Source organism: Xenopus laevis, chromosome 2S, assembly GCF_017654675.1.
Source record: "Xenopus laevis strain J_2021 chromosome 2S, Xenopus_laevis_v10.1, whole genome shotgun sequence".
Lineage (NCBI taxonomy): Eukaryota > Metazoa > Chordata > Amphibia > Anura > Pipidae > Xenopus > Xenopus laevis.
The window spans coordinates 146,448,908-146,476,382 of NC_054374.1; the positions used below are offsets into that span (position 1 = coordinate 146,448,908).

Sequence of the window (27,475 nt, forward strand, 5' to 3'; positions counted from 1 at the left end):
AATTGCTTCAAGCTTGCTTTTTTTTTTTTTTTTTTTTTTTTTTTTTTTTGTAACTTCAGTTTTCCAGTAAAAATGGAAACTCGTAGCAAGAATATTTTGAAGGTACAGACCATTAATAACTTCACAACAAAAAAATGTATTTCCTTGGTGTGCTAATTAAAAGCTCAAAAAATGTTCTCATATGTGTAATTTCCACCTGTTGAAAAACAAAGACCAGGCAGTAGCTTCAGGGTGCCCTGTGTCAATGGTTGCAGCGCATTTGTGTCGGACGAGTATGGTGAATGCCTCACTTGCACACTGAACCCCGGAAAATGAAAATATTCTGAGCAATTACAACTGATTAGAAGCACAAATGCAACTGCGGTAATTTTGATGCACATTCTGTTATTGCGTCAACACCCCCTGGTGAACACAAAAACATGAATTGTTGGGGGGGGAAACTGCATTAAGGCTCTTGCACAAGGGGCTTTGTTTGTGCGCTCCCCTTCGTTGCGCTTTCTTCTGTTCAACCGCAGGGGACCGCAGGAGTAGACGCACTGAATTATTGTTAATGGGGCTGTACTCACACAGATGCATGTAAGCGCCAAATGCAGGTTGGGACGCATGTTGCATTTTACCTTCGTTCAGCACATACATGCGTCTGTGTGAGTACGGCCCCATTGATAATAATTCAGTGCGTCTACTCCTGCGCTCCCCTGCGGCTGAACGGAAGAAAGCTCAACACAGGGGAGCGCACAAACGCCTGTGTATAAGGGCCCTTACGGGAAAAATAGAGCTTACTGCACTTGTGGTTGAAAATGACGCCCTTTTGTGTAGGGTAAAACCACCTATCACTGATAGAGGATGAAAAAGCCAGCTGAGAAATGTTACCTGTTCTACTGAAACTTACCCCAGTTCTGCTTCTGAAGCAAACACACACATTTGTACAGGTATGGGACCGGTTATCCAAATTCAAAAAGCATTCATAGCTGTTGTAAACGCATTTAAAATTATCCACTGTCAATCAAATATTGCCTGGCCCATCTCTGGCATAGCAGTTGGGCAGGCAATTACTTTAACATTCTATTCAGCACATCCTAGATGTCACTGCTCCCCACACATTCCCCAGTTCTCTCCCATTTAATTTTCTAGCCAGTGCATGGGGGATGGACATCAGGTCCCCCATTCTGGTGCACAAACAAGATTCTGAGATGATGCAAGGCTTGTCTTAATAACAGTGTCCACAAAATGGCTCCTGCCTGCTTGTTATAATTATGAATTCCTAGACTGAAGGAAATAAGATTCAAATTATTCATACAGTGTAATTAAAGGGATACTGTCATGGGAAAACATGTTTTTTTTCGAAACACATCAGTTAATAGTGCTACTCCAGCAGACTTCTGCACTGAAAACCAATTCTCAAAAGAGCAAACAGTTTTTTTTAATTCAATTTTGAAATCTGACATGGGGCTAGATATATTGTCAGTTTCCCAGCTGCCCCAGTCATGTGACTTGTGCCTGCACTTTAGGATGAAACTACTTTCTGGCAGGCTGTTATTTCTCCTACTTAATGTAACTGAATCCATCTCGGTGGGACTTGGCTTTTACTATTGGGTGTTGTTTTTAGATCTACTAGGCAGCTGTTATCTTTTGTTAGGGAACTGCTATCTGGTTACCTTCCCATTCTTCTGTTGTTAGACTGCTGGGGGGGGGGTGATATCACTCCAACTTGCAGTACAGCAGTGAAGAGTGACTGAGCACTAGTTTATCAGAGCACTAGTCATATGACTGGGAGCAGCTGTCTAGCCCCATGTCAGATTTCAAAATTGAATATAAAAAAAATCAGTGCAGTGGATTTCAGTGCAGAATTCTGTTATTAACTGATGTGTTTTGAAAAAAACATGTTTTTCCATGAGAGTATTTCTTTAAAGTTAATTTTGCTTGACTAGTGTGATAAAATAGGATTTGCAATAATATTTTGGGTAACTGGTCCCCTTTAAAGCATATATATTTTGCCTACTTTGTTGTCCTTTTATCTGTTCCTAGAATGCTAACATTGTCTCTTACAAAAATGTGTATGGCTGAATGCCATTACTTACCAGACTTTGTGAAAAAACCAAGGACATGTCTAGAAATTTACCTACAGGAAGGTCTGCATTGATTACATTGAGTTTGAATGCCGTTCTTTTTGCAACTCAATGCAACCCACCAACTTGCATAGCAAGTCCGCAGCATTTATTGGCCCACCTTTAAGGCTTGTTCAGCTGCAGTGTATTGTGATAGACATTCAGGTCTCTAAAAAATATAATTATTTAATCACTTGCAACTAGATTTGATGGCGAAGCTGACAGGGTACCCTGTGAGGTGGCATGTGGTCAGAGGTCTAATGCCTAGAATAGCACAGGTATGAGGTCTGTTATGCGGGAACCCGTTATCCAGAAAAATCGGAATTACGGAAAGTCACTCTCCCATAGGCCTCATTTTATCCAAACAGTCCCAAGTTTAAAAAAAAAAAAAATGATTTCCTTTATTAATAATTCTGTATTTTTCTTTTTAAAGGGGTGGTTCAAGTTAAATTTTTGTATGATAGAATGGTCAATACTAAGCAACTTTTCAATTGGTCTTCATTATTTGTTTTTGATAGTTTTTTTTAATTATTTGCCTTCTTCTTCTGATTTTTTCCAGCTTTCAAATGGGGGTCACTGACCCCATCTTAAAACAAATATTCTGTTAGGCTACAAATGTATAGTTATTGCTACTTTTAACTACCCATCTTTCTATTCAGGCCTCTCCTATTCATATTCCAGTCTCTTATTCAAATCAATGCATGGTTGCGAGGGTAATTTGGACCCTAGCAACCAGACTGCTAAAACTGCAAACTGGAGAGCTGCTGATTAAAAAGCTAAATTTGCTCAAAAACCACAAATTATAAAATATGAAAACCAATTGTAAATTGTCTTTGAATATCACGTTCTACATCATACTAAAAGTTAATTTAAAGGTGAACAACCCCTTTAATAACAATACTTTACATTATAATTAATCCTTATTGGAACCAAACCAGCCTATTGGGTTAATTTAATTTAAATGTTTTTGTAGTAGACAAAGTATGAAGAGCCAAATTGCGGAAAGATCTGCTATCCGGAAACCTCAGGTCCCGAGCATTCTGAATAACTGTTCCCATACCTGTTCTTCTCTGACCTCCAATTTCGGGCTGTTGTGCCATTTTAAAGTTGCCCCTTATTTTTCATTAATGTACTTTATTCTTTTATTATTTGTTGGGTCAACCAATAACTTTTTTTGATGGTCACTGGCTAGTGGTGGGCCACACTTTTCCCAGCAGCCCACCCCATGTGGTGATGTCAGCACACACTTCCTCCTCCATTGCCTGCTTTATGACACTTCTCTCTGACATCACTGAAATGGGTAGGGCTACAGGTATATAATGAATGAAGGGTCGCTGGATCAGGTTAAGTTTGCTTTACATGCACATCGCTGTTTGACAGTTACACAGTTACACAGTTGTTCCCAGGTATTTTTAGCTTGGGGCTCCACCACCTAAGTCTGTCCTAGCCTTGTCCACCATAGCAGAAATCAGAACCATTTTGGCACTGCCCTTGTTTTGCAGTAGCACACACTCACCATTGCCTGTCAGTAGGTTGAGTGAGGCTGAAAAAAAGTTTTTACAGAGTGATCTCCTTTTTCTCTGTAATAAGAAAACAGTACCTTCTACTTGATCCAAACTAAGATTAAGAATTAATCATTATTGGAAGAAAAACCAGCCTTTCAGTTTTATTTAGGGGGTTATTTATCAAGCTCCGAATATCCGAACCACGAATAATTGGTAGTTTTCGGAGCAAAAAAAAAAACTACAAATGTCGAGATTTATTAAAGTCAGATGGTCTAAAAAGTCTGAATCGGAAACCCCGGCATCTAAAAGCTCTCAATGTCCTGTATAAATCGACGGGGAAGGTCCCAGTGTCTGCGCTGATGTCTGTACTATAAAACTTTTAAAAAAGCAATTTAAGAAAAAAAAAAGTTATCCCCAACCAGAGTGCAGCTCTATTAGCCCTCACCTTTGGATTTGCGGATAATATTTTTTGGCAACAGGTGCCCTTTAAGTAAGTAAGCCCATCCCTCTTCTGATTCCTTATCAGCGAAACAGAGTTAAATAAAACCTGTAAACCTCCATATGCAGGTATGGGACCTGTTATCCAGAATGCTTGGGACCTAGATTTTTCCAGATAACCGATCTTTCTGTAATATTGATCTTCTTACCTTAAAGCTGGCCATACACGGCCCAATAAAAGCTGCCAACAGGCCGAGCCATCAGCTTATTGGCCAGTGTGTGGGGTCTTCTGTTTGTCGATGCTGTACCGTGATCCGACCTCCCGTATTGCTTTCATTATGATCCGATAGTTGGGCACTAAGGCCCACAATCGGATAAGCCCGATATCGCCCACCTCGAAGGTGGCCATATTGGGGAAAGATCCGCTAATTTGGCTAAATCACCAAACGAGCTGATCTCTATGCGTATGGCCACCTTAAGGGTAGGACTACAAGGAAGATTTTGCAGCGATCTGACGCACTGCACAAAAACGCAGGTGTCAAATCGGATGCGACGGAAATAAGGTAAGTGAATGCATTGTCGGATGAAGTTGCAGCGTTGATCCAACAAGACTGTCGGATGCATGTGAACATTAAATAAAATCAATAGGCCGGTTTTGCTTCCAATAATTATTAATTATATCATAGTTTGTTTTATTATAACAGAAAAGGAAATAATTTTTTAAATTTGATTTGAGACGGCCTTCCCATAATTGGGAGCTTTCTGGATAAAGGTTCCTATACCTGTAATTTGTTGACCCAGATCATTGGGGCAGGGGGTGACAGGACAGGAGCACACAAGATATTCACTTTAACAGTTTGGGAGTAATTTGCCAAAAAGATTATTTTATACATTGGAAAACTTATAAAGCTGTTTTCACCTTTCGCATGTGCTTTCAGATTTACATACGGTTTTTGACACATCCAGATTTATTTGTAGAATCAAAAGCCGTTTATGAAGCTTTCAGCTAGGCAGAGATAATACTGTCTGTGTTATTAGCAGTTGTTTGGTAATTGAGATTTAAAGCTGACTGAGCAGTCACAAAGCTATGTTATTTCCAGTGAAACAACCATAATTTAAGGCTGATCACCCTTTGTTTTTATTTCCCGGAGCCAAAATGTTTATGGTTAACAAGTGAAACCTGCTATTCCAGAGTTTCTTAGCCTGCTGTTATCAGTGTCAGGGGCGGAACTACCGGGGGAGTGAGCGGGCCAGGGCCCGCACCCCCTCAGGGCCCCCCGGCAGTCCGCGTGCCGCGCATATCCTGGGCCAGTTCCGGGTTTACGGAGGGGGGCCCGGCTGCGCGTCCTGCACCAGGTCCCGCCCCCTCTAGTTCCGTTTCTGATCAGTGTTATCTCTGTCAGCGCTGTAATGCCTGAAATGCTGTCGTTCTCTTGCTTAACTGTAAACAATGTTCCGGGATGAATTGAGTGACATATAATGCAACACAGGTAACAAGCATGCAGTTTGGCTCATCAGTTGCAATGATACCGCATAACAGATTGATTGGCCAAAGTGCAAGGATGAGTTGACTGTATCCTTAAAGGGGATCTATCGCGAAAATGAAAATTTTATGTAAGCTTCATCTTGCTAAAAAAAGAAACTTTCTAAATATAATCAATTAAAAAGAGGTTGCATATAAGTCAATGGGAGAAGTCCCAAAGATTTTTTGATGTGCGCTGGGTTTCGTGAAATACCCCAAAGTTTTCGAGAGAAAAAAAAACGTAAGAAATCAGAATTTTCGGGTGAAAAATGCAAAAAAATCGTGAAAATCAGATTTTTTTCCTGCAAAGCAAATTTGTGGAAAAATGTAATAAGCGTATAAAACCCGAGCGGATTTGATCGGAGTTTGTAGCAGAAAATGTTGAGATAAAATCGGCCTTTGATAAATAACCCCCTACAAGTATATTTCATTATATTGTAGACCAGGGCTGTCCAACTGGCGGATATGGCCCACAAACCCCCCCATATGTGGCCCCCCACCTACCTGCTGTGTCTGATTACCATGTGTAAACTTTAAATAGTATCACTAAAGAGATTAACTGGCCCCTGCATTGTTTAAACCTCAAATTCAGACTCTGCCTGTGTGTGCCCTGCTCTGCCTGTGTGTGCCCTGCTCTGCCTGTGTGTGCCCTGCTCTGCCTGTGTGTGATAAACTCTGCCTGTGTGTGATAAACTCTGCCTGTGTGTGATAAACTCTGCCTGTGTGTGATAAACTCTGCATGTGTGTGATATACTCTGCCTGTGTGTGATATACTCTGCCTGTGTGTGCCCTGCTCTGCCTGTGTGTGATAAACTCTGCCTGTGTGTGATAAACTCTGCCTGTGTGTGATAAACTCTGCCTGTGTGTGATAAACTCTGCCTGTGTGTGATAAACTCTGCCTGTGTGTGATAAACTCTGCCTGTGTGTGATAAACTCTGCCTGTGTGTGATAAACTCTGCCTGTGTGTGATAAACTCTGCCTGTGTGTGATAAACTCTGCCTGTGTGTGATAAAATCTGCCTGTGTGTGATATACTCTGCCTGTGTGTGCCCTGCTCTGCCTGTGTGTGATAAACTCTGCTTGTGTGTGATAAACTCTGCCTGTGTGTGATATACTCTGCCTGTGTATGCCCTGCTCTGCCTGTGGAACATAAGCCTGGTATTTGTTCTGGGGATTTGTTAGCATTTGAAAATAAATTATTTGTTAGGGGCCCCTAAGGTGTTTAATCATGTGCTGGGGCTGCTGTGTTATCCAAGGGGAAAAGGAGTTATATGGATTCAAGGGTATGTCTTAATATGACAACTCTTTTCACATATAAGTGATAAGTGATATCCCTGCAGTGAGCACCAACCATTTGGTTTTTTTGGTGTGTTACCACAATTAATGCGGATATGGTCTTGTGATAACATGGGTGTGGTTTAAAGTGGGTGTGGTTTAAAAACTGGGAGTGGTCAACACTGGCTTCCATTATCCGCCCTCCACTATGTAGGCCGGAAAAATTTCGGCCCTCTGTACCACAGAAGTTGGACAGCACTGTTGTAGACAAATAGCAGGGGACCTTTTTACCCATAAAGATTATCACCGTACCAGAGGCCTCCCCTTTAGACTAGAAGAAAAGAACAACGTAGGGGGTTCTTGTCAGTGAGGTTGTGGAATGCACTGCCGGTTGATGTTGTGATGCTATTAATTCTTTTAAGAGGGGCTTGGATGATTTCTTGGACAAGCATAATATCCAAGGCTACTAAAATCCCTAGTTAGTTTAGATATGGTTATATATAGTTTATGTGAGTGAATGGAGGGGTCAGTGTGTGTATGTATGAATGCTGGGTTTCATTTGGAGGGGATGAACTTGATGGGCATTGGTCTTTTTTCAACCCAATCTAACTGTGTAACTACAGTATGTATTGTGCCTATCCGTATTTTCTTTTTTTAATATAAATGGGTAAAGGGATGATGTTTTATAATCAGGAGAATAAATGATGAATAAACAAGCAGTCTTCCCCTATCTTTGTCTCTGGTTTAAAGATAAGGAAAAGTTATTATACAAGAAGATATAACTGGAAACTGGCTACAATGGTTTAATATACTATTTCTAATTTACTCCCCCTCTCTGTTTAAAGTGCTCGTCCTTACCTGTAAACCAGAGACAAGGAAGAACCAGGAAATTTCCCAATAAAAGAACTTTGCTCTTAACAGTTTCCCTTTTTAGTACTGGAAATGACAAAACACAAATATTCCTTAATTAAAACATAAAGCAAATAGTATATTTGTTCATTGAACCTATGCAAAACAGGGTTTATACTAATCTTTTAATTTCAAGGTGAACGGCCCCTGCTTTTTTAGTGTTAGCTGACACGGTTTATTAGCAGTAATACTAGGAATTGGATCCATTATTTGGAATGCTATTTGGAATGCTGGGTGCCTGAGGTTTTTATATAAGGGGGTTTTGTGTAGTCTCTTGCCATGGGAATGGAGTGTGAACAACAAACAGATGACTTGCACATTTTCAGTATGAAAGTCGGATCCACACCAGGATTTCATGCAAGTTCTGTGGACATCAGGGGAGGGAGAAAGGGTGTTGTGATGGTTTTATTCTGAATTCTGAGCATAGGAAAACAAACGTGGCAGGCAAAATACACAAATTCATTATGTGATGCAAAAGCTTGGGACATAAAACAGCATATTAATAGGGTTTCATGGATCCGTATGTTTGTGTCTGAAAAAGCTGTAAAGTGATGGGGGTTCAGATCTTCATTGCATTGGCCTGCATTTCTCATGCTCTGCTGGCTTTGTGAGCTCCATGTTGTTTACATACAAACACACTGCATGTTACATAGAAAACTGAAAGGAACACCCCAGATAACCGAATTAGCAAAGCAATTTCCCTGATTAAAAACCCGAATAGATACGTAAATCATTCAAGATCAGCTCCGAGAGATAATAGTTTCCATGGAAACAATTCCTACTGCCTTGTCGACATCAGAAGGCTTTTCACAACCCGATCCAAAGCAAGTCTGCAAACAAATAGTCATTCCGCTCCCTGACTCTGAATAGCAGCATCCACTTTAACGCTTTCCCGATCAGCTGGGCTCCTGCCATGGAATGTATCCCACAAACACCAAAATGAAAGTTGTTCCTTGCTTCAGAAGGAATATTAATCCCCCCTTCCTTTTGATATGAACACATTAAGACAGGTTTATCCAAATAAATATGCATAAACACTATCTGAACTTCCAAAAATAGGTATATGGTTTTTTTTTTTTTAATTTTCACACAGACATACCTAATTGCTTAGATTTAAATGAAGTTATGATGGTCTGCCTGTGCCACCTGGGACCAGGCTCTTCACTCTCCTTCGGCTCACAGTGGCCATACACGGGCAGATTCGGGTCCTTTAGGCCAATTTGGGCAGATGTCGATAGAGCAGGTTTGGTCTAATCTGGAAAATCATACAATTCGGGTCCTTTAGACCGATTTGGTAGTTTATTTGCCCATGTATTGGGACTTCCAACGGGTCTACCTGGCCAATATCTGTCCAAAAATTGGACAGATGTTGATCGGGCAGGTTTGGTTTTGCCCTCTGATCTGAAAAATCAAGCACATTGTCTAGCAAGCAAAGGGACTTCCAAGTTCCAAAACATACCACCTCACTATGGTACAAGATGATTGAGGAGTTGCCTTAAAGGAGAGCTAAACCCTCCCTATACCAAAAGCCCCCTCTAAACTTTCTGGCATTGTCCCCTCTCCCTCCCCACGATGTGCATTAGTAAAAATCTGACCCTTAAAGAGAAGCAGAGAGGCCGGAAGACAAAACAAAGAGACGGAAGATGGTAACAGGGAGCTCCGCTTCTCTGCATTTAAGGGTTCCTAGGACCAGACTATAATGGGGGTTATACAAGCCAAGTGAGGACTACATTGGCTAGTTGGGGGGGCTAGTCGATGCAGTCGGGGACTGGTTCAGATGAGCAGAGAGACCGGCTATCTTGGTCATTTTAATCTGTGAAACAAGGAATCTATTTTTGGCCACAGTTTTGGCCTCCAATACCAGGGACACCATAATGCGATATGTTCCTCCCATTTTTTGTTAAAGAGGACAAAGATCATTCTATTTCCTGGTTTTTAAAAGTTGGAGAAAAGAAATATTCCAGTGAGAAGCCCTCTGATGTAATTCTGTAAAAAGGAATCCTGTTACAAAGATATATGTTATTTTGAGTTAGAATTCATTTTTAAGGATAAATAATCAGCAGAAATCCTCCACTGCAGGTCCACACATAATTATATATAGGTTGTGTATGTACATGAACTTTATGGGGGTCATGTAATAAAAGGCAATACGTTGGCCCAGGAGCAGTAACCAATATCAACCAATCACAGGTAGCATTTACTGGTCACCTGCTTAAAAGCAAACATCTTTTTGGTTGCTATGGGTTACTGCTCCTAGGCAAACAGTGCCTTTTATTACATAAGGGGGTATTTGCTATGTAGCATGCATCCTTCTTTCCAGTGTTATGTGTAACAATTAAGGATTCAGGACTCTGTTCGGGATTCAGCCAGGATTCAGCCTTTTTCAGCAGGATTCGGTCGAATCCTTGTGCCTGGCTGAACTGAATCCAAATCCTAATTTGCATATGTAAATTAGGGGTGGGTAGGGAAATCACTTGACTTTTCGTTACAAAAGAAAAAAATTTTTCCACATTTTCCTTTCCTGACCTTAATTTGCATATGCAAATTTGGATTCGGTTCGGTTTTCGGCCGAATCTTTTACCAAGGATTCGGGGATTCGGCCGAATCCCAAATAGTGGATTCGGTACATCCCTAGTAACAATATTAATTGCCCAGCACAACAGGGACTTGTATGTTATTTGTAAAAAGAGAGAGCTAGTGCAGAGAGATTGACTGATGGCTGACTCCGTGCATTAACTGAAGAATCCCTTTCACCTCCAGCTTCCCACTTTATTTGTTATCCAGGTCAGCAATCTGGCATCTATAATCACTGCTGACATCCTCTTCGGCATCCTGTTAGCAGTGAGATTAGTGTGGAATTCTTATGTTGCCTATCAGTTACTTACTCTGTAGTTAAACTCACACCTCAGAGGGGGGATTGGAGGTTACTCTAAATCAGGGGAGCACAAAAAGTAGATTGGGATCTACCGGTAGACCTTTAGGGTAAGGGCAGATTCGGGGAGATTAGTCGCCCCGGCGACAAATCTCCTCATCTACAGGGCGACAATCTCCTCAAACTGCCTTCCCGCCTAGAATGAAAAATCACCAGCGGGATGGCACTCGCGGCGCTTTGCTTTCCGAAGTTTCCTCGTGTGGCGACTTTGGAAAACGAAGCCTCGCTGGTGATTTTTCATTCTAGCCAGCGGGAAGGCAGTTCAGGGAGATTTTTTTTGTCCCGAAGAAGAAGAGATTTGTTGCCGCGTCGACTTATCTCCCCAAATCTGCCCGTGTGTCCTTACCCTGGTGATCGGTAGATCTCAAGACTCTGTCAACAAACAGCTTGTCTAAATCACCCTCCTATTTCATGCCTTTCATTCATATTCATATTCATATTTCATTCAGGTATGGAGATCCAAATTACGGAAAGATCCATTATGGGATCTGTTATCCGGAAGCCAGTTATCCAGAAAGTTTCCAAATTACGGAAAAGCCGTCTCTCATAGACTCCATTTTATCCAAATAATCCAAATTTTAAAAAATTATTACTTTTTCTCTGTAATAATAAAACAGTACCTTGTACTTGATCCCAGCTAAGATATAATTAATCCTTATTGGAAGCAAATCCAGCCTATTGGATTTATTTAATGTTTACATGATTTTCTAGTAGACTTAAGGTATGGAGATCCAAATTATCCAGAAAGCCCTAGGTTCCGAGCATTCTGGGTAACCGGTCCCATACCTGTAATAGTTTCTATTTCCATACACACAAATGCGACAAATCTCTACGTCAGCCACTGTCATCCATCTTCCTTTGTCTTGTTTGAATAGTAATTTTGTTTCCTGCTTTTGTCCGTGAAACGTGATACACCATTGACCCTAGTGTGTTGTCATATTTGCCTATGTCTCTAGATACTAAGCAGCTTGAACAACCCTCTGTTAGCCCAAAAGATACAATAACAATGTAGACATAGCTTAATGTACTAAGCAAACTATGTGATAATCACCAGTGGATGTACCGTATATACTCGCGTATAAGCCGAGTTTTTCAGCACCCAAAACAAGCTGAAAAACGCTGCCTCGGCTTATACGCGGGTCAGTTACTGATGCGCTTCCGACCGGCAGCTTCTGACCTGCAGAACCCCTGCAGAACCCCGGAAGTATGCTTAAAGCGATTCTGACACGTTCCTATAAAAATCATAGGAACGTGTCAGTATGAAGAAAATGCTGCACATAAAATATTTCTGCAATATTATGCTGCACATACCGGTAAAATATTTCCTGCAAAGGCCCCCCCCGCAAATCCGCCCCCAGCCCATCGCACCTTTCTCAGCCGAATCGGTTCCTGCACTGACTGATCTTCCGGGTTGCTTCACTGACGCAGGGCTGGGGGCGGATCGATCCTTATATGGAAGGATCGCTCCGCCCCCAGCCCTGCGTCAGTGAAGCAACCCGGAAGATCAGTCAGTGCAGGAACCGATTCGGCTGAGAAAGTTGCGCAGGGCTGGGGGCGGATTTGCGGGGGGGGCCTTTGCAGGAAATATTTTACCGGTATGTGCTCAGCCTATGGAAGGATCGCTCCGCCCTCAGCCCTGCGTCAGTGAAGCAACCCGGAAGATCAGTCAGTGCAGGAACCGATTCGGCTGAGAAAGGTGCGCAGGGCTGTTGGCGGATTTGCGGGGGGGGGCCTTTGCAGGAAATATTTTACCGGTATGTGCAGCATAATATTGCAGAAATATTTTATGTGCAGCATTTTCTTCATACTGACACGTTCCTATGATTTTTATAGGAACGTGTCAGAATCGCTTTAAGCATACTTAAGCATACTTAAGGGAGCCGGCAGTGGAGTCCCTTACCTGTACCTCACCAACATGGAGATCTCTGTACAGGACCTGCAGGTGAGGAGGGGGAGGGGAGTCACGTGACTCTGAGAGCTGTCACTGAAGTGTTGTTTCAGTGAGCACAGCACACAGAAGTGAGACACAGAGAGTCTTTAGCTTTATTTCTCACCCTAGGCTTATACGCGAGTCAATAAGTTTTCCCAGTTTTTGTAGGTAAAATTAGGTACCTCGGCTTATACACGGGTCGGCTTATACACGAGTATATATGGTAGTAAAAAAACAATGTACCCCAGGTAAAAGTTTCTTATCTATAAATTAGAGGAAATGTAGTACAGGTATGGGATCCGTTATCCAGAAACCCGTTATCCAGAAAGCTCTGCATTACGGAAAGGCCGTCTTCTATAGACTCCATTTAATCCAAATAATCCAAAATTTTGAATGTTAAATGTTCCTTTTTCTCTGTAATAATAAAACAGTAGCTTGTACCAAACTATATATAATTAATCCTTACTGATAGCAAAACCAGCTTATTGGGTTTATTTAATGTTTACATGATTTAGACTTCAGGTATGAAGAGCCAGATTACAGAAAGATCCATATCCGGAGAACCCCATCTCCCGAGCATTCTGGATAACAGGTCCCATACGGTATTAACTTTTAGTACTGTGTACCAATTTCGTCTTGCCTTTTTATTTTTGAGCTAATTAAATGTTTTGATCTGCAGTGCTTACACTTGTAATTATAACTGTTGCAAAGGAGCAGTGAAAATGAACAAATATTATCCTGAAAAGAAAAACACATAGAAATAAAAATAAAAGCAAAGTTGCAACCTTATAGTGAATTGTTTTTTGTTTCTTGGGCCAGGATTCCTGCCAAGTGATTTGAAAGTTTTAATAATTTTAAAATAAATGACATTAATTTAGATTTCAGTTTTCAAAACATGGTGGTTAAAGGAGAACTAAACCCTAAAAATGAATATGGCTGGAAATGCCATATTTTATATACTGAACCTATTGCACCAGCCTAAAGTTTCAGCTTGTCAATAGCAGCAATGATCCAGGACTTCAAACTTGTCACAGGGGGTCACCATCTTGGAAAGTGTCTGTGACACTCACATGCTCAGTGGGCTCTGAGCAGCTGTTGAGAAGCTAAGCTTAGGGGTCGTCACTAATTATCATGCAGAAAATTAGGTTGGTCTGTAATATAAGCTGATGCTAAAGGGCTGATTATTAAATTCTGATGCTAATTGCACTGGTTTCTGTGCTGTCATGTAGTAATTATCTGTATTAATTACTAATCAGCCTTATATTGTGACATTTCTATTCTATGTGTACTGTATATTGTGAGTGGGTCCCTAAGCTCAGTAAGTGACAGCAGCACAGAGCATGTGCAGTGAATCAGCAGAAAAGAAGATGGGGAGCTACTGGGGCATCTTTGGAGATACAGATCTTTACTGCTAAAGGGCTGTGGTTGCCTTGGGCTGGTACAGAAGCACAAAACATAATGTACAACATTTTTACCTACTTATTTAGTTAAGCTTTAGTTCTCCTTTAAGTCATTTTATACTTGCCTTTCTTCAAAGGGGAATTTCAACGTCAGTTATGACTGTGTGTGTGTAAAATCCAGAGAATTAATTATATTAATTTCCCAAGTCATCCATGGCAGACAGTTCACCAACACAGGTTAATCCTCGCCCATCAGGTCACAGATTAACCCATGTTGCTGCCATGGAAGTGACTTGGAAATACAAATTATGGTGAGTAGAAAAAATGTCTCTATTTTCAAAATGGCTAATAAACATGTGAAAATAACACCTGCTCCACTTTCTAGGAAGTGAAAGTTAAAGGGGATGTCCACGTGAATAATAGTTACTATTGTAGGCAGTGTGCGCCCGTCTTTTGTTTCTGCTGTTTGGCAGAAAATGACTGAATTGCAGCCAAGACTCTAGCTCCCACAATGCCTAGAACACTCGTCTTGTTCTATTTCTTGGGACTGTTAATCACAGATCATGCAAAGAATTGTGGTTCTTCTGTAGTCCGAAGGGAATAAGCTAAGGACAGACAAACTGATTTCAATTATTTTTTTTATAGGGATGCACTGGATCTAGGATTCGGTTCATGATTCAGCCTTTTTCAGCACGATTGGGCTGAATCCTTCTGGCTGGCCCAACAGAATCCAAATCCTAATTTGCATATGTAAATTAGGGGTGGGGAGGGAAATCGCGTGAAATTTTTTTCACAAAAAAAGGAAGTAAAATATTTTTTCCCCTTCCCACCCCTAATGTGCATATGCAAATTAGGATTCGGGTTCGATATTCCACTGAATGTTTCGCGAAGGATTCGGTGGGTTCGGCAGAATCCAAAATAGTGTATTCGGTGCATCCCTATTTTTCATTTTAAAATAATCGTCGTCTTTTTCTAATGCAAAGAGTAGCTGTTATTGTAATGCTTGGCTCCTTAGATTTACTTTGAACCATTCTATTCATGTATTGATTTATTGACCTGTTTTTGTTTTTCATTACCTTCATCGACAACTCAAATCCCTTTCATTTCTGTGTTTCAGATAAATTTGCGCTTAATCTTAGTAAGCGGGAAGACAAAAGAGTTCCTGTACTCACCGAATGATTCGGCAGCAGATATTGCTAAGCACGTATATGATAATTGGCCCATGGGTAAGTCATTTATTACTATGTATTTACTTCATTTTCAAGCTAGTTCTACACGGGGGCCGAAGTCAGCCTGAAGAAGTACACAGCCCATTTCAGCCCCGACATGGGCAGTAGCCACCTCTCTTTTCCTATCCAGAACTGTTATGTGAGCTCCGATGCAAACACACTTGTTGGATTTCAGCTCAGAATGCAAAGTCTTGTTGCTATACCAAAATCCCAGAATGTGTTCCCGCTGAAGCCAACACAACGGTTCTGATGAGTAAAGGAGAGGAGGCTACTGCCCGTGTAGGGGCTGAAATAGTGCCACACAGGGGCTGAAATACACAGAACTAACCTTACTTTTGGTTAAAACCACCATGATTTGTCATTGTTGTAAAAGTGAAGGCCATTGTCTGCGAGGGGATGCAATAGATTCTGCCTTCCAGCATCTAGTGGTGATTACTGGGTGTTATAGTTCAATAGCAGCATTTACGTCGTGTTAAATATTAGTGGTTCAACACATGTGCCAACCAAGCATTATGTTCCTTAATTTTTTTTGTTGGTCTGTTGAACACAAGTTGCACAGAGAAAACTGTTAGGCAGGCAACACAGCAATTTTTAATGCCTGGTATTTAAACATCTTTGTTCAACAGGATTTAAAAACGCAGTGTTGTGTCGAGTATGATCACAATCTTATTGCGTATGCAGCATGCCACACAAATTGTGTTTCATCTGTAGTGATAAATAGTCCATTCCTTATCATGCGTTCCGTTACTTAAAAAAGGCTAGATATGTATATACAAGAGTCCTCTGCACTCAACCCATTACCACTATATTTAAGACAGAGACATTTTGTGCATACTGCTACTGAAAAATGCCTTACCCTTTAAACAAAACAGGGATTTTTTGTCCATATATTGCAATATATTTAATCTGGCCAACTACGTCAAAGTCATCCCATATCTGGCCAGTCCTATGCTCAATTTTCATCTGATTCATTTAGAATTCTATTGCTTCATTATACATTTTACAATATATTGCAATATATGGACAAACAATCCCTGTTTTGTTTAAAGGGTAAGGCATTTCTCAGTAGTAGTATGCACAAAATGTCTCTGTCTTAAATATATTGATAATGGGTTGAGTGCAGAGGAATCTTGTATTTGTCTATATGTATTTTGTGGTCACAGCCTCACTGCACCCCCCTAATGGTTTTAAAAATTAGCGGTGAGCACAACTTTCCCTTGTTTGTTAGAATCCGTGAGCAACATTCAGAAGTACAATGAGTCGGGGAGCAACACTAGCATAAAAAAAATGTTCCTGGTGTGCCAAATAAGGGCTGTTATTGGCCATTTATTTGCGCCTATGTGGATTGTCAACCTACATTGAGGCTCTGTTTGGCAGTGCACCTGGTTTTAATGCAGCCAAAACTTGCCTTCATGCCTGGAATTCAAAAAGAAGTGCCTGCCTTGAGACCACTGGGAGCAACATCCAAGAGGTTGGAGAGCAACATGTGGCTCACAAGCTACTGGTTGGGGATCACTGATGTGGACAGTGTAAATATGAGACTGTTTGCAATTGGTGTTTTTTTGATTATCATGGTTTCAGATATATTTAACCATTTTTATAACACCCGTCTAATTTACAGTTTCAGTTTATATCTGATTGCTAGGGTCTCCTTTAACCTAGCAATCAGATACAGGTATGGGACCTATTATCCAGAATGGGGTTTTCCGGATAACTGATCTTTCCGTAATTTGGATCTTCATACCTTAAAGTGGACTTGTCACCCAGACACAAAAATCTGTATAATAAAAGTATTTTTCAAATTATACATGAAATCCAATTTCTATTTTTTATTAAACAATTCATAGCTGTTTTAAGCTCATTTAAAAATCTCAGCTGTCAATCAAATAGTGTCTGCCCCTCCTCTATGTCTTAGGCATAGAGGCAGGGCAGACAATTACTTTCACTTTCCATTCAGCACTTCCTAGTTGTCCCTGCTCTCCCCACATTCCCTCGTTCTCTTCACTGTTTATTTGTGTAGCCAGGGCATGGGGATGGACATCAGGTCCCCCATTCTGGTGCACAAACAAGATTCTGAGATGATGCAAGACTTGTCTTAATAACAGTGTCCACAAAATGGCTCCTGCCTGCTTGCTATAATTATGAATTCCCAGACTGAAGGAAACAAGATTCAAATAATTTATAAAGTGTAATTAAAGTTCATTGTGCTTGACTAATGTGATAAAATCAGATTTTGAATATTTTTTTGGGGTGACTGGTCCCCTTTAAGTCTACTATAAAATCAGGTAAACATTAAATAAACCCAATAGGCTGGTTTTGCTTCTAATAAGGATTAATTATATCTTAGTTTGGATCAAGCTCAAGTTACTGTTTTATTATTACAGAGAAAAAAACTTGGTTATTTCATTAAAATGGAGTCTATCGGAGGCAGAGATTCCATAATTTGAAGTTTTCTGGATAACGGGTTTCCGGATAACTGATCCCATACCTGTAGTAGTTTGATTTACTGGAAGATAAAAATGAGAGGGCATGAGTAGAAACAGGTTATTACAATTAAGAATCAAAATAAAACTAACAGCACAGAGCAACAGATTTTTGGCTGCAAAGGTCAGTGACCCCCGTCAGATGAAATTTTAAATTGGAGCCTGGCAAGAGGCAGATTTGGAAGGTAAATAATTCAAAAACTATGTAAAAAAATGTAATGGTTGCTAAGAATAGGCCATTCTGTAATTTACTAAAAGATAAAGATACATTTAAGTGCAAATTACTAGGAGCCGGAACACAAGGGAAGCCTGGAATTTACACCTGATTTGAGGAGATGATATAACCAAGGTTTCTGTTGTATTTTGCACCTTCACAAGCAGCTGACTTGCACCTTATAGATTGTGAGCTAACAGCATTTTTGGTGTCAGAGAAATGATTTACCCCCTGACGTAAGAAAATGTAGGTTTAGCAGGTGGCAGCTATTCCACAGATGCTCTGAGAGAGAGAGTGTTAGTACACAGTAATAAGATAAATGAGCCCCGTTGCCTCATATGGGTGTTGTTATGTAGTCTGTAACTTGTGGCTTAAAAAAAAGGACTGGTTGCTATGGCTTCCTGCAGAGCTCTCTATATAGTGATTCTGGCCTTTCCGTGATCAAACAGACACAGTCTCTATATTAAAGAGATACTAACAGGTTCCTATAAAAACCATAGGAATGTGTCTGTATTACGCTAACCTTACTGAAGCCGACCCTCCGATCTGTCGTGGCTGTTTCAGTCACACTGGGCGGGGGGGCGGCTGGAACGTGTCCATATCACTTTAAAGACATGGGAGTTTTCTATTTATGTGCTATAAATTAATACATTGTGAGAGGGAGACATTCTACTTTATCATGTATTAGCCCTTTGGCAAATGTGTCCTAAAATAGGCCAATAACAGATGGCATAGTCTCTTCGCTAGGTTTGCCCAGGAGTAGTAATCCATAGCAACCAATAAAATGCCTGCTTTTAAAAGGGTGACCAGTAAATTCTACCTGCTGATTGGTTGCCATGGGTTACTGCCCCACATAGACTGAGTACTATTTAATACATACATTTTACGCTCAGGGTATCCCATGATGCACTTGCACTATGTGCGTAGGGTTGCCACCTTTTCTGGAAAAAATACCGGCCTTCCTATATATTTATCTTTTTTCCCTATTAATAACATTGGGATCAACCATCATTTTTACCGGCAACCCTACATGTGCGCAGTCCTACCCATTACTTGTGTAATTTACATTAGCGCTTACCAGATTTCTGGGTTAAACACTGTTGCAGAGATTAGTAGCGGGTAACAAGCTTCAGCAAGGACAACCACAGATTTAAGCCCCGACATTCACTTGCATAGCATTGATCCAGTTGGCTGCCAGTCGGATTAAAGCTATAAAAATCAGTGGCATAGGGACTTATTATGCACAGTAGAGTTTAAAGGAGAAGTAACGGTTAACTGAAGAAGTAGCTAGAAATGTTGTACATTGTGTTTTGGGCTTCTGTACCAGCCCAAGGCAACCACAGCCCTTTAGCAGTAAAGATCTATGTCTCCAAAGATGCCCCAGTAGCTCCCCATCTTCTTTTCTGCTGATTCACTGCACATGCTCTGTGCTGCTGTCACTTACTGAGCTTAGGGACCCACTCACAATATACAGTACACTTAGAATAGAAATGTCACAATATAATTTAGTAATTAATACAGATAATTACTACATGGCAGCACAGAGACCAGTGCAATTAGCATCAGAATTTAATAATCAGCCCTGTAGCATCAGCTTATATTATAGGCCAACCTCATTTTCTGCTTGATAATTAGTGACGACCCCTAAGCTTAGCTTCTCAGCAGCTGCTCAGAGCCCACTGAGCATGTGAGTGTCAGACACTTTCCAAGATGGTGACCCCCCTGTGACAAGTTTGAAGTCCTGGACCATTTCTGCTATTGACAAGCTGAAACTTTAGGCTGGTGCAATAAAGTCATTATATAAAATATGGCATTTTTAGCCATATTAATTTTTGGGTTCAGTTGTCCTTTAAAGAATCAGTAAGCCTTTTACTTGAAATGAAAGGGGGTGGAGCTTTACACTAAACTAGGAAGTAGCCTAGATGAACTGCTGTTGAGTGGATTGTGATTTTGAAAAAAACAGGAGACTGACAACAGAGAGAAGTATTTTATTCTGGTTACTATTTAGGGTACTTTTATAGATATGAAAAAAAAATAAGGTTTACTTATCCTTTAAAGCCATAAAGTTTAAAGCCGTAACGTTTTTTACCTGAACGCTGCATTTATAGGTTGGATGAGGTCACCCCCTTCTATAGATGGAAGCCCAAAGCTGTCTGTCTGGTATGTGGGAGGGAACTGCAATGTCACAGTGAAAAAATTTGGCGCTCGCCCAAAATTAGCTCTATATTTATCATGAGCAAAGTACAAACAAATGAGTCTTGTTTATTGTCACGGAAGAGAAACCAATGCACTTCTGCTTTCAACACCGTAAATAAGATGCCATTTACCAGCTAACTTCAGAGAGATTCATTTGCAGGAATCCAGAATTCTTTGGGGCAAATTTACTAACTGGCGAAAATTTGCCAGCGACGGCTTCGCAGTCATCGCAACAGGCGAAAATTTGCTCAGACAACGCTAATTTACTAAAATGCAAATTTTGCGTCACTGACGAATTTTCACTAGCATTACTTCGGCAATGCAAGCAAATCAAAGTGAAAAAGGGCTAGTGTTTAAATCTGCCTAGCGCAACTTTGTTAGAGGACTTCGCTCAGACTAATTTGCATAGGGCGGGAAATTTAAACTTGAATGGAGGTCTGTATGTTACATGTTGCAGCTAATACATTACATTTCCACTGATAACTACACATGTCCAGGGAACCTAAATAAAGCCAATACAGTTGTTTTAATGCCCTACACATCAGCCCACTTTAAAATAATGTTCCATGTGTTAGAAAATGTAGGGGGGAAACCGGGTACCCGAAAACATTTTTTTTCCACTCAAAAATGATGATGTAAGTAACTGAAGATTGGGGAAGTCCTATGCACTCCAATGCACTTCGCTTGGTCTGAGCTGGCGAAGGCAAGTCTGGTGAAAGAGGTAACATTCAGTAAAATCCGCATCTTAGTGAATATGCGGAGTAACGGCCGCTAGAGCGAAAAGTCGCCTGGTGTTAGAGTGCGAATCAGTGCTCGCTTCTATCTATTTCGCTAACGAATTGTCGCCTGCGCTCATTAGTAAATTGGCAAAGTGGCCAAAAGTGGCAACGCTCGCGAATTGTCGCCAGCGTTCGTCATTTCGCCCTTTAGTAAATTTACCCCTTTATGATTGTCACTCCAATTCGAGTCCTGCACGGGTCCATTTTTTTTAAACCCATACCTGACCCGTACCTGCAATCCGAAACCTGGACCCGCAACCTGCATTCTTAGCCGCTAGCCGACCCACAAGTACCTTATCCACAACCCGGACCCACGACCCACTGACCATCAAGAATCGGGAAGTGCTGTAGTAACCTGGAAGTGACATCATCGGAAGTAGGCGTGGTTAGAAAAAAGGTAGTAAAACAGGAAGTGCTGTCATTGCAAACCAGAAGTGACATCATCAGAAGTAGACGTGATCAGAAAAAAAGAGTAAAAATCGGTATTGAGAAGACCCGCGGCCCGACCCACAGAACCGCCGACCCGCGTCTTTACCCGCACCTGGAACTTCAACCCGCAGGGTACCACAGGTTTTTGCGGGTAACCCGGGTACCCAACCCGCTGCAGGACTCAACTCCAATCACTCCCTTTTTATTCATACCTTTTAGGCCATAGCTAATTTCACATGAGGTTTGTCAGCCTTTTGCATCCTCAGGTTATTTCCCCAAAAAAGGAACTGTCACAAACATCAAGAATAGTTTTAATATCTTCCAGCAATAAGCAAAACCGCAAGTTAGACAAACCCATGGGAGTGATTCACTAAGCACTGGATAGGAATTCTGTCAGGAAGTCCAACAATTTTCTACAATGGCAAGTGAATAAAAATGTGTTTTACTTTACACTGCCCACCCCAATAATGTTATTACAGATGCAGTCAGACCAGTTTTGTTTCTCTAGTTAATAGGAAAAATATGCAAGGATAACATTACCAAATGTTAGGTACTCCCCAGTGATTATACCTGATACCCCAGACCAATACTCTTGTTGGCAGGAAAGTGCACCACCCAAGAATTTGGGCAGAAGTCCTTCAGTGATATCTTTCTTCCTCTCCTTTTCCCCGACATGGGCACGCACACTTCAGTGAGAAAGTTGGCTTTTACTCAACTGCACATGCACCTGCCCCCAACCAGATACTGAACAGATCCAGGGTAATTCTGCAGAAGAACCTGGTTTCCATCTTCCAAATTCTTCCTCTTTCTGGTTTGGGGCAGGTGCATGTTCAGTAGCACTGGCCCAGGCTATCACATAAGAAGTTCACTAGGGGTTGCCTAACATTTTGGTACCCCACAGTGATTAAAACGTAGTTCTCCTCCTTTAATTGTGACACAAAAATTAATTTTAAAAAAAGAATGCAGACTTTGTAGTTTTTCTTGGCCCGCTTAGACCTTTTGTTTGACATACAGTGAAACCTCGATTTTAAGTACCCTGATTTTAAGTTTCCCACATTTTTACATTTGTTATTTGTGGTCCCACCAATTTATAATGGGTGCATTTCCCTGATTTTAAGTAATGTTTTCTCGGATTTGACATCAGAATTTTGTTTTGATGTATCAAAAACTGCTTTTTATTATTTGTGAAATAAAGAGGTTTAAAATAGTAACCAGATGTATATTTTGCCATGGTTCTGCCTGTAAATGGTCAATGCCAATTAGTCTGCCCCTTATACAGTCCTGCACCAATCACTTTTTTGCACGTACCCCCCCATAGTGTAACATTAACACTGCAATGTTTAACCCTTGTTATTAACACAAATTTGCCTGTGGGCAGTTGCCAATGGCAATCAATCAAATGTTGCATACCTGAAGCTGCTTGAGAAAAGCCAAGCACTGATTGGTTGCTATGGGTAAATGATAAATGAGCCCCAGTAAATATTGTGGGGCAAATTCACAACCTCCAAAAATTTGCGCAACACTTTCGCAGATGTAAATTCGTCAGGACAATGCTAATTTACTAAAATCCAAAGTTGCGCCCAGGGCGCCGAATGCTGGTGAAGTTGCACTAGCATTACTGCGCCAAGCAAAGCGAAGTTGCCCTAGCGTTGTCTAATTTGCATACGGGGGAAGTTAAAGTTGAATGGACGTATATGTTGCAGCAAATACATTACACTACACAAGCCCAGGGAACCTTAATAAAAAAAAATAGTTATATTGCCCTAAATATGAGCCCAGTGTATAGTTTATGTGCCATATGTTAGGAAATGTAGGGGGGAAGCCGGGAACCCCAAAAAAATATACTCTCTTTTTCAGCCTATCGCCCTGAAAAATGAAAAGTCGCCAGCGTTTTTTGGGACATAGAAAGATTTTCACAGGGGAACGCAGGAAAACACTCGTGTGTAAGAGCCCTAAGGCTTCCACCTTTACAGAGCGACAGATCACAGTGGCATCAAACTTAGAAATCTTTGCATTCACTTAATATGCAACTGATTTAATTAAGACATTATTATTCATTGGGGACTTTTAGATGTTCCTTAATCATAGCAGCTGTTTTACGCTAGCATGAAAATTACAGCTGATCCTCAACCCAGCCAGATATCAAGTATATGCTAATTGCTCACTAAACCGTTTATTTCAGACATGTATAATACAAGTTGCTACTGTATTCTTCTAAGAACCAACTTTCTGTTGCTCATACAGAAATTAGCTACTGTTGTGCTCTACACTCATTGTAAAACCTACCATTTTATAGTGCCGGTCCTTATGATTGGATCTGCAGCCCTTTGTTGAACAACAGCAGTTATTTATTTACTGTTAACAAGGGATGCACCGAATCCAGGAGTCAGGCTTTTTCAGCTGGATTTGGCCGAATCCTTCTGCACAGCCGAACTGAATCCAAATAGTAATTTTCATATGCAAATTAGGGGAGGGTAATCGCGTGCCTTTTTGTCACAAAACAAGGAAGTAAAATCATTTTCCCACTTCCCTCCCCTAATTTGCATATACAAATTAGGATTCAGTTCAGTATTCGGCTGAATCTTTCACAAAGGAGTCGGGGGTTCGGCCAAATCCAAAATAGTTGATTCGGTGCATCCCTACTGTTAATCTATGATTTGTGTTATTTCTAGCGCTAAACACGGCAAATTGGTTAAGTGATGATACTACATTTTTGGTCCTTACGAGGCAGATAATGAAATGCCCAATCAGTGTCAGACTGGGCCCTCTTGCTTCTAACCACGTAGCCTATTTCATGGTCATTTCCTATTTCTATATGCGGAAAAAAATGCGTAATAATGGCTTGGAAAGTGAGCCCGAGTTCTAAGGTTTTCTGGTGGGCCCTCGGTCTACGTTTTTCTGGTGGGCTCACGGTCTAATATTTTTTGGTGGGCCTTCTGTCTAAGGTTTTCTGGTGGGCCCTCGATCTAGGGTTTTCTGGAAGGCCCTCAGTCTAAGGATTTCTGGTGGGCCCTCGGTCTAAGGTTTTCTGGTGGGCCCTCGGTCTAAGGTTTTCTGGTGGGCCCCTCGGTCTAAGGTTTTCTGGTGGGCCCCTCGGTCTAAGGATTTCTGGTGGGCCCCTCGGTCTAAGGATTTCTGGTGGACCCTCAGACCAAGAGCCCACCAGAAATCCTTAGACCGCGGGTCCACCAGAAATCCTTAGACCAAGGTTTTCTGGTGGGCCCCTCGGTCTAAGGATTTCTGGTGGGCCCCTCGGTCTAGGGTTTTCTGGTGTGCCACACGGTCTACGGTTTTCTGGTGGGCCCTCGGCCTAAAGTTTTCTGGTGGGCCGCTGCCATCTCAGTCCGACACTGTTCCCAGTGCACAGATAATCTAGCTACATACAGTGGTGTGCAAAACTATTTGCCCCCTTCCTGATTTCTTATTCTTTTGCATGTTTGTCACACAAAATGTTTCTGATCATCAAACACATTTAACTATTAGTCAAAGATAACACAAGTAAACACAAAATGCAGTTTTTAAATGAGTGTTTTAAATGGGTTTTTATTATTTAGGGAGAAAAGAAATCCAAACCTGTGTGAAAAAGTAATTGCCCCCTGAACCTAATAACTGGTTGGGCCACCCTTGGCAGCAATAACTGCAATCAAGCGTTTGCGATAACTTGCAACGAGTCTTTTACAGCGCTCTGGAGGAATTTTGGCCCACTCATCTTTGCAGAATTGTTGTAATTCAGCTTTATTTGAGGGTTTTCTAGCATGAACCACCTTTTTAAGGTCATGCCACAACATCTCAATAGGATTCAGGTCAGGACTTTGACTAGGCCACTCCAAAGTCTTCATTATGTTTTTCTTCAGCCATTCAGAGGTGGATTTGCTGGTGTGTTTTGGGTCATTGTCCTGCTGCAGCACCCAAGATCGCTTCAGCTTGAGTTGACGAACAGATGGCCGGACATTCTCCTTCAGGATTTTTTGGTAGACAGTAGAATTCATGGTTCCATCTATCACAGCAAGTCTTCCAGGTCCTGAAGCAGCAAAACAACCCCAGACCATCACACTACCACCACCATATTTTAATGTTGGTATGATGTTCTTTTTCTGAAATGTTGTGTTACTTTTACGCCAGATGTAACGGGACGCGCACCTTCCAAAAAGTTCAACTTTTGTCTCGTCGGTCCACAAGGTATTTTCCCAAAAATTTTGTCAATCATTGAGATGTTTTTTTTTAGCAAAATTGAGACGAGCCTTAATGTTCTTTTTGCTTAAAAGTGGTTTGCGCCTTGGAAATCTGCCATGCAGGCTGTTTTTGCCTTGTCTCTTTTTCTTATGGTGGAGTCGTGAACACTGACCTTAATTGAGGCAAGTGAGGCCTGCAGTTCTTTAGATGTTGTCCTGGGGTCTTTTGTGGCCTCTCGGATGAGTTGTCTCTGCGCTCTTGGGGTCATTTTGGTCGGCCGGCCACTCCTGGGAAGGTTCACCACTGTTCCATGTTTTTGCCATTTGTGGATAATGGCTCTCACTGTGGTTCGCTGGAGTCCCAAAGCTTTAGAAATGGCTTTATAACCTTTGAAATTGAACTCAGGTGTGATAAACCACAGTTAAGTTATTTTTTAACAAGGGGGGCAATCAATTTTTCACATAAGCCCATGTAGATTTGGAGGTTTTTTTCTCCCTTAATAACGTAAACCTTCATTTAAAAACTGCATTTTGTGTTCAATTATGTTATCTTTGACTAATAGTTAACGGTTTTTGATGAGCAGAAACATTTAAGTGTGACAAACATGCAAAAGAATAAGAAATCAGGAAGGGGGCAAATAGTTTTGCACACCACTGTAATTGACCTTTTCTTGTATGCAAGGACCAACAGTGGCATTCCCCTGTTTAAAGTTTAAGGGACCTGCTATCCAGAATACATGGGACCTGGGGTTTTCAAGAAAAGGGATCCTTCCATAAATTGGATCCCCATGGCTCAAGTCTGCTAAAACAATTATTTAAGAATTCAATAAATCCAGTAGGATGGGTTTGTTTCTATTAAGGATTAATCGTATCTTAATTGAGTCACTTTTATTATTAAAGAAAAAAGGTAAATCCGGGTCTTCAAAGCTTTCTGGATAATGGGTTTTTGGATAACTGATCTCATGCCTGTGCCTGGTTATAGGAGTAACATTTTAGCAAACAAAATATGAACCTGATATGGCTTTGCCATAGAAACGGCCTGGCTTGTGTCAACGTGAAGTTTTTATCCTTGGAAGCCAATTATATCCGACCTCACACTGTCTGCTCACTGAATAGATTATGTTTTATGTCTAGTATACACTGTTATAAGGAGATATAATTGAAACCCTACAGATTTGCTACAGAATATCCTCCGTGAATAATCTCTGCACTGCCTAAATAAGGAGCCACTTAAAAACCTCCTGCACAAATCCACAATGATCCCTTTCTGGTTTCTCAGCTGACAGTTGTTTGTACACAGAAGCAGCAGTGTGTCTGGGATGTGCCAATACAGACAGCAGCAGCAACAAATGATTTGTCTCTCTAGTGCAATTAGACTGTCAGCGAGTGCAGCAGGGATTGATCCTCCTCTTTGCACCTTTGCCTTATTTAACACACTGTGTTCAGGGAATATTTCCCCGGAGGAGACCAAACCAAACGATCTGCCGCTCTCCTGCTCTGATGAGGATGTGTGTCAGACTTATTGATTGAGGACCTTCTATTAATGACATAGGTTTGGATTACAATTTTTTATTATTCTTTTTTATTTACGTAGCACAGACCTATAGTTAGCTGACTTTTAACATACTGCTCAACAGTCCGGCTGTGTATAGACAGAAAGAGCTGCAGCTCCTCTTCACTTTGCTTTTACAGTTGTTCGTCACTTGAATGAATGGACAAAACAAACTTGTCCATACACGTGTATGGCCCCTTGCATGGTGTCCGTTAGAGTCCTGCAGCGAGTCGGGTAGCGGGTATAGACGTGGGTCGGTGGTTCTCGGGGTTCGCGTGTAGGGTTGCCACCCGGCCTGTATTTTACCGGCCAGCCAGTAATGTAGCTGCCGGTAAATTTGTAATACGATTAAAAGGAGCCCTCGGCCTGCCCCCAATCACCTGGAACTTACCTTTTGGTTCTTCTA

General features: G+C 41.2%; 1 protein-coding gene across 1 annotated transcript in view; it reads left to right on the forward strand.

Moving 5' to 3' along the window:
* The window catches only part of ubl3.S (ubiquitin like 3 S homeolog), a 75,557-nt gene that overhangs the window by 25,735 nt on the left and 22,347 nt on the right, over positions 1 to 27,475 (forward strand). Inside the window, 1 exon segment of the mRNA NM_001092437.1 lies at positions 15,133 to 15,241. Coding sequence (NP_001085906.1) covers positions 15,133 to 15,241 — 109 coding nt within the window.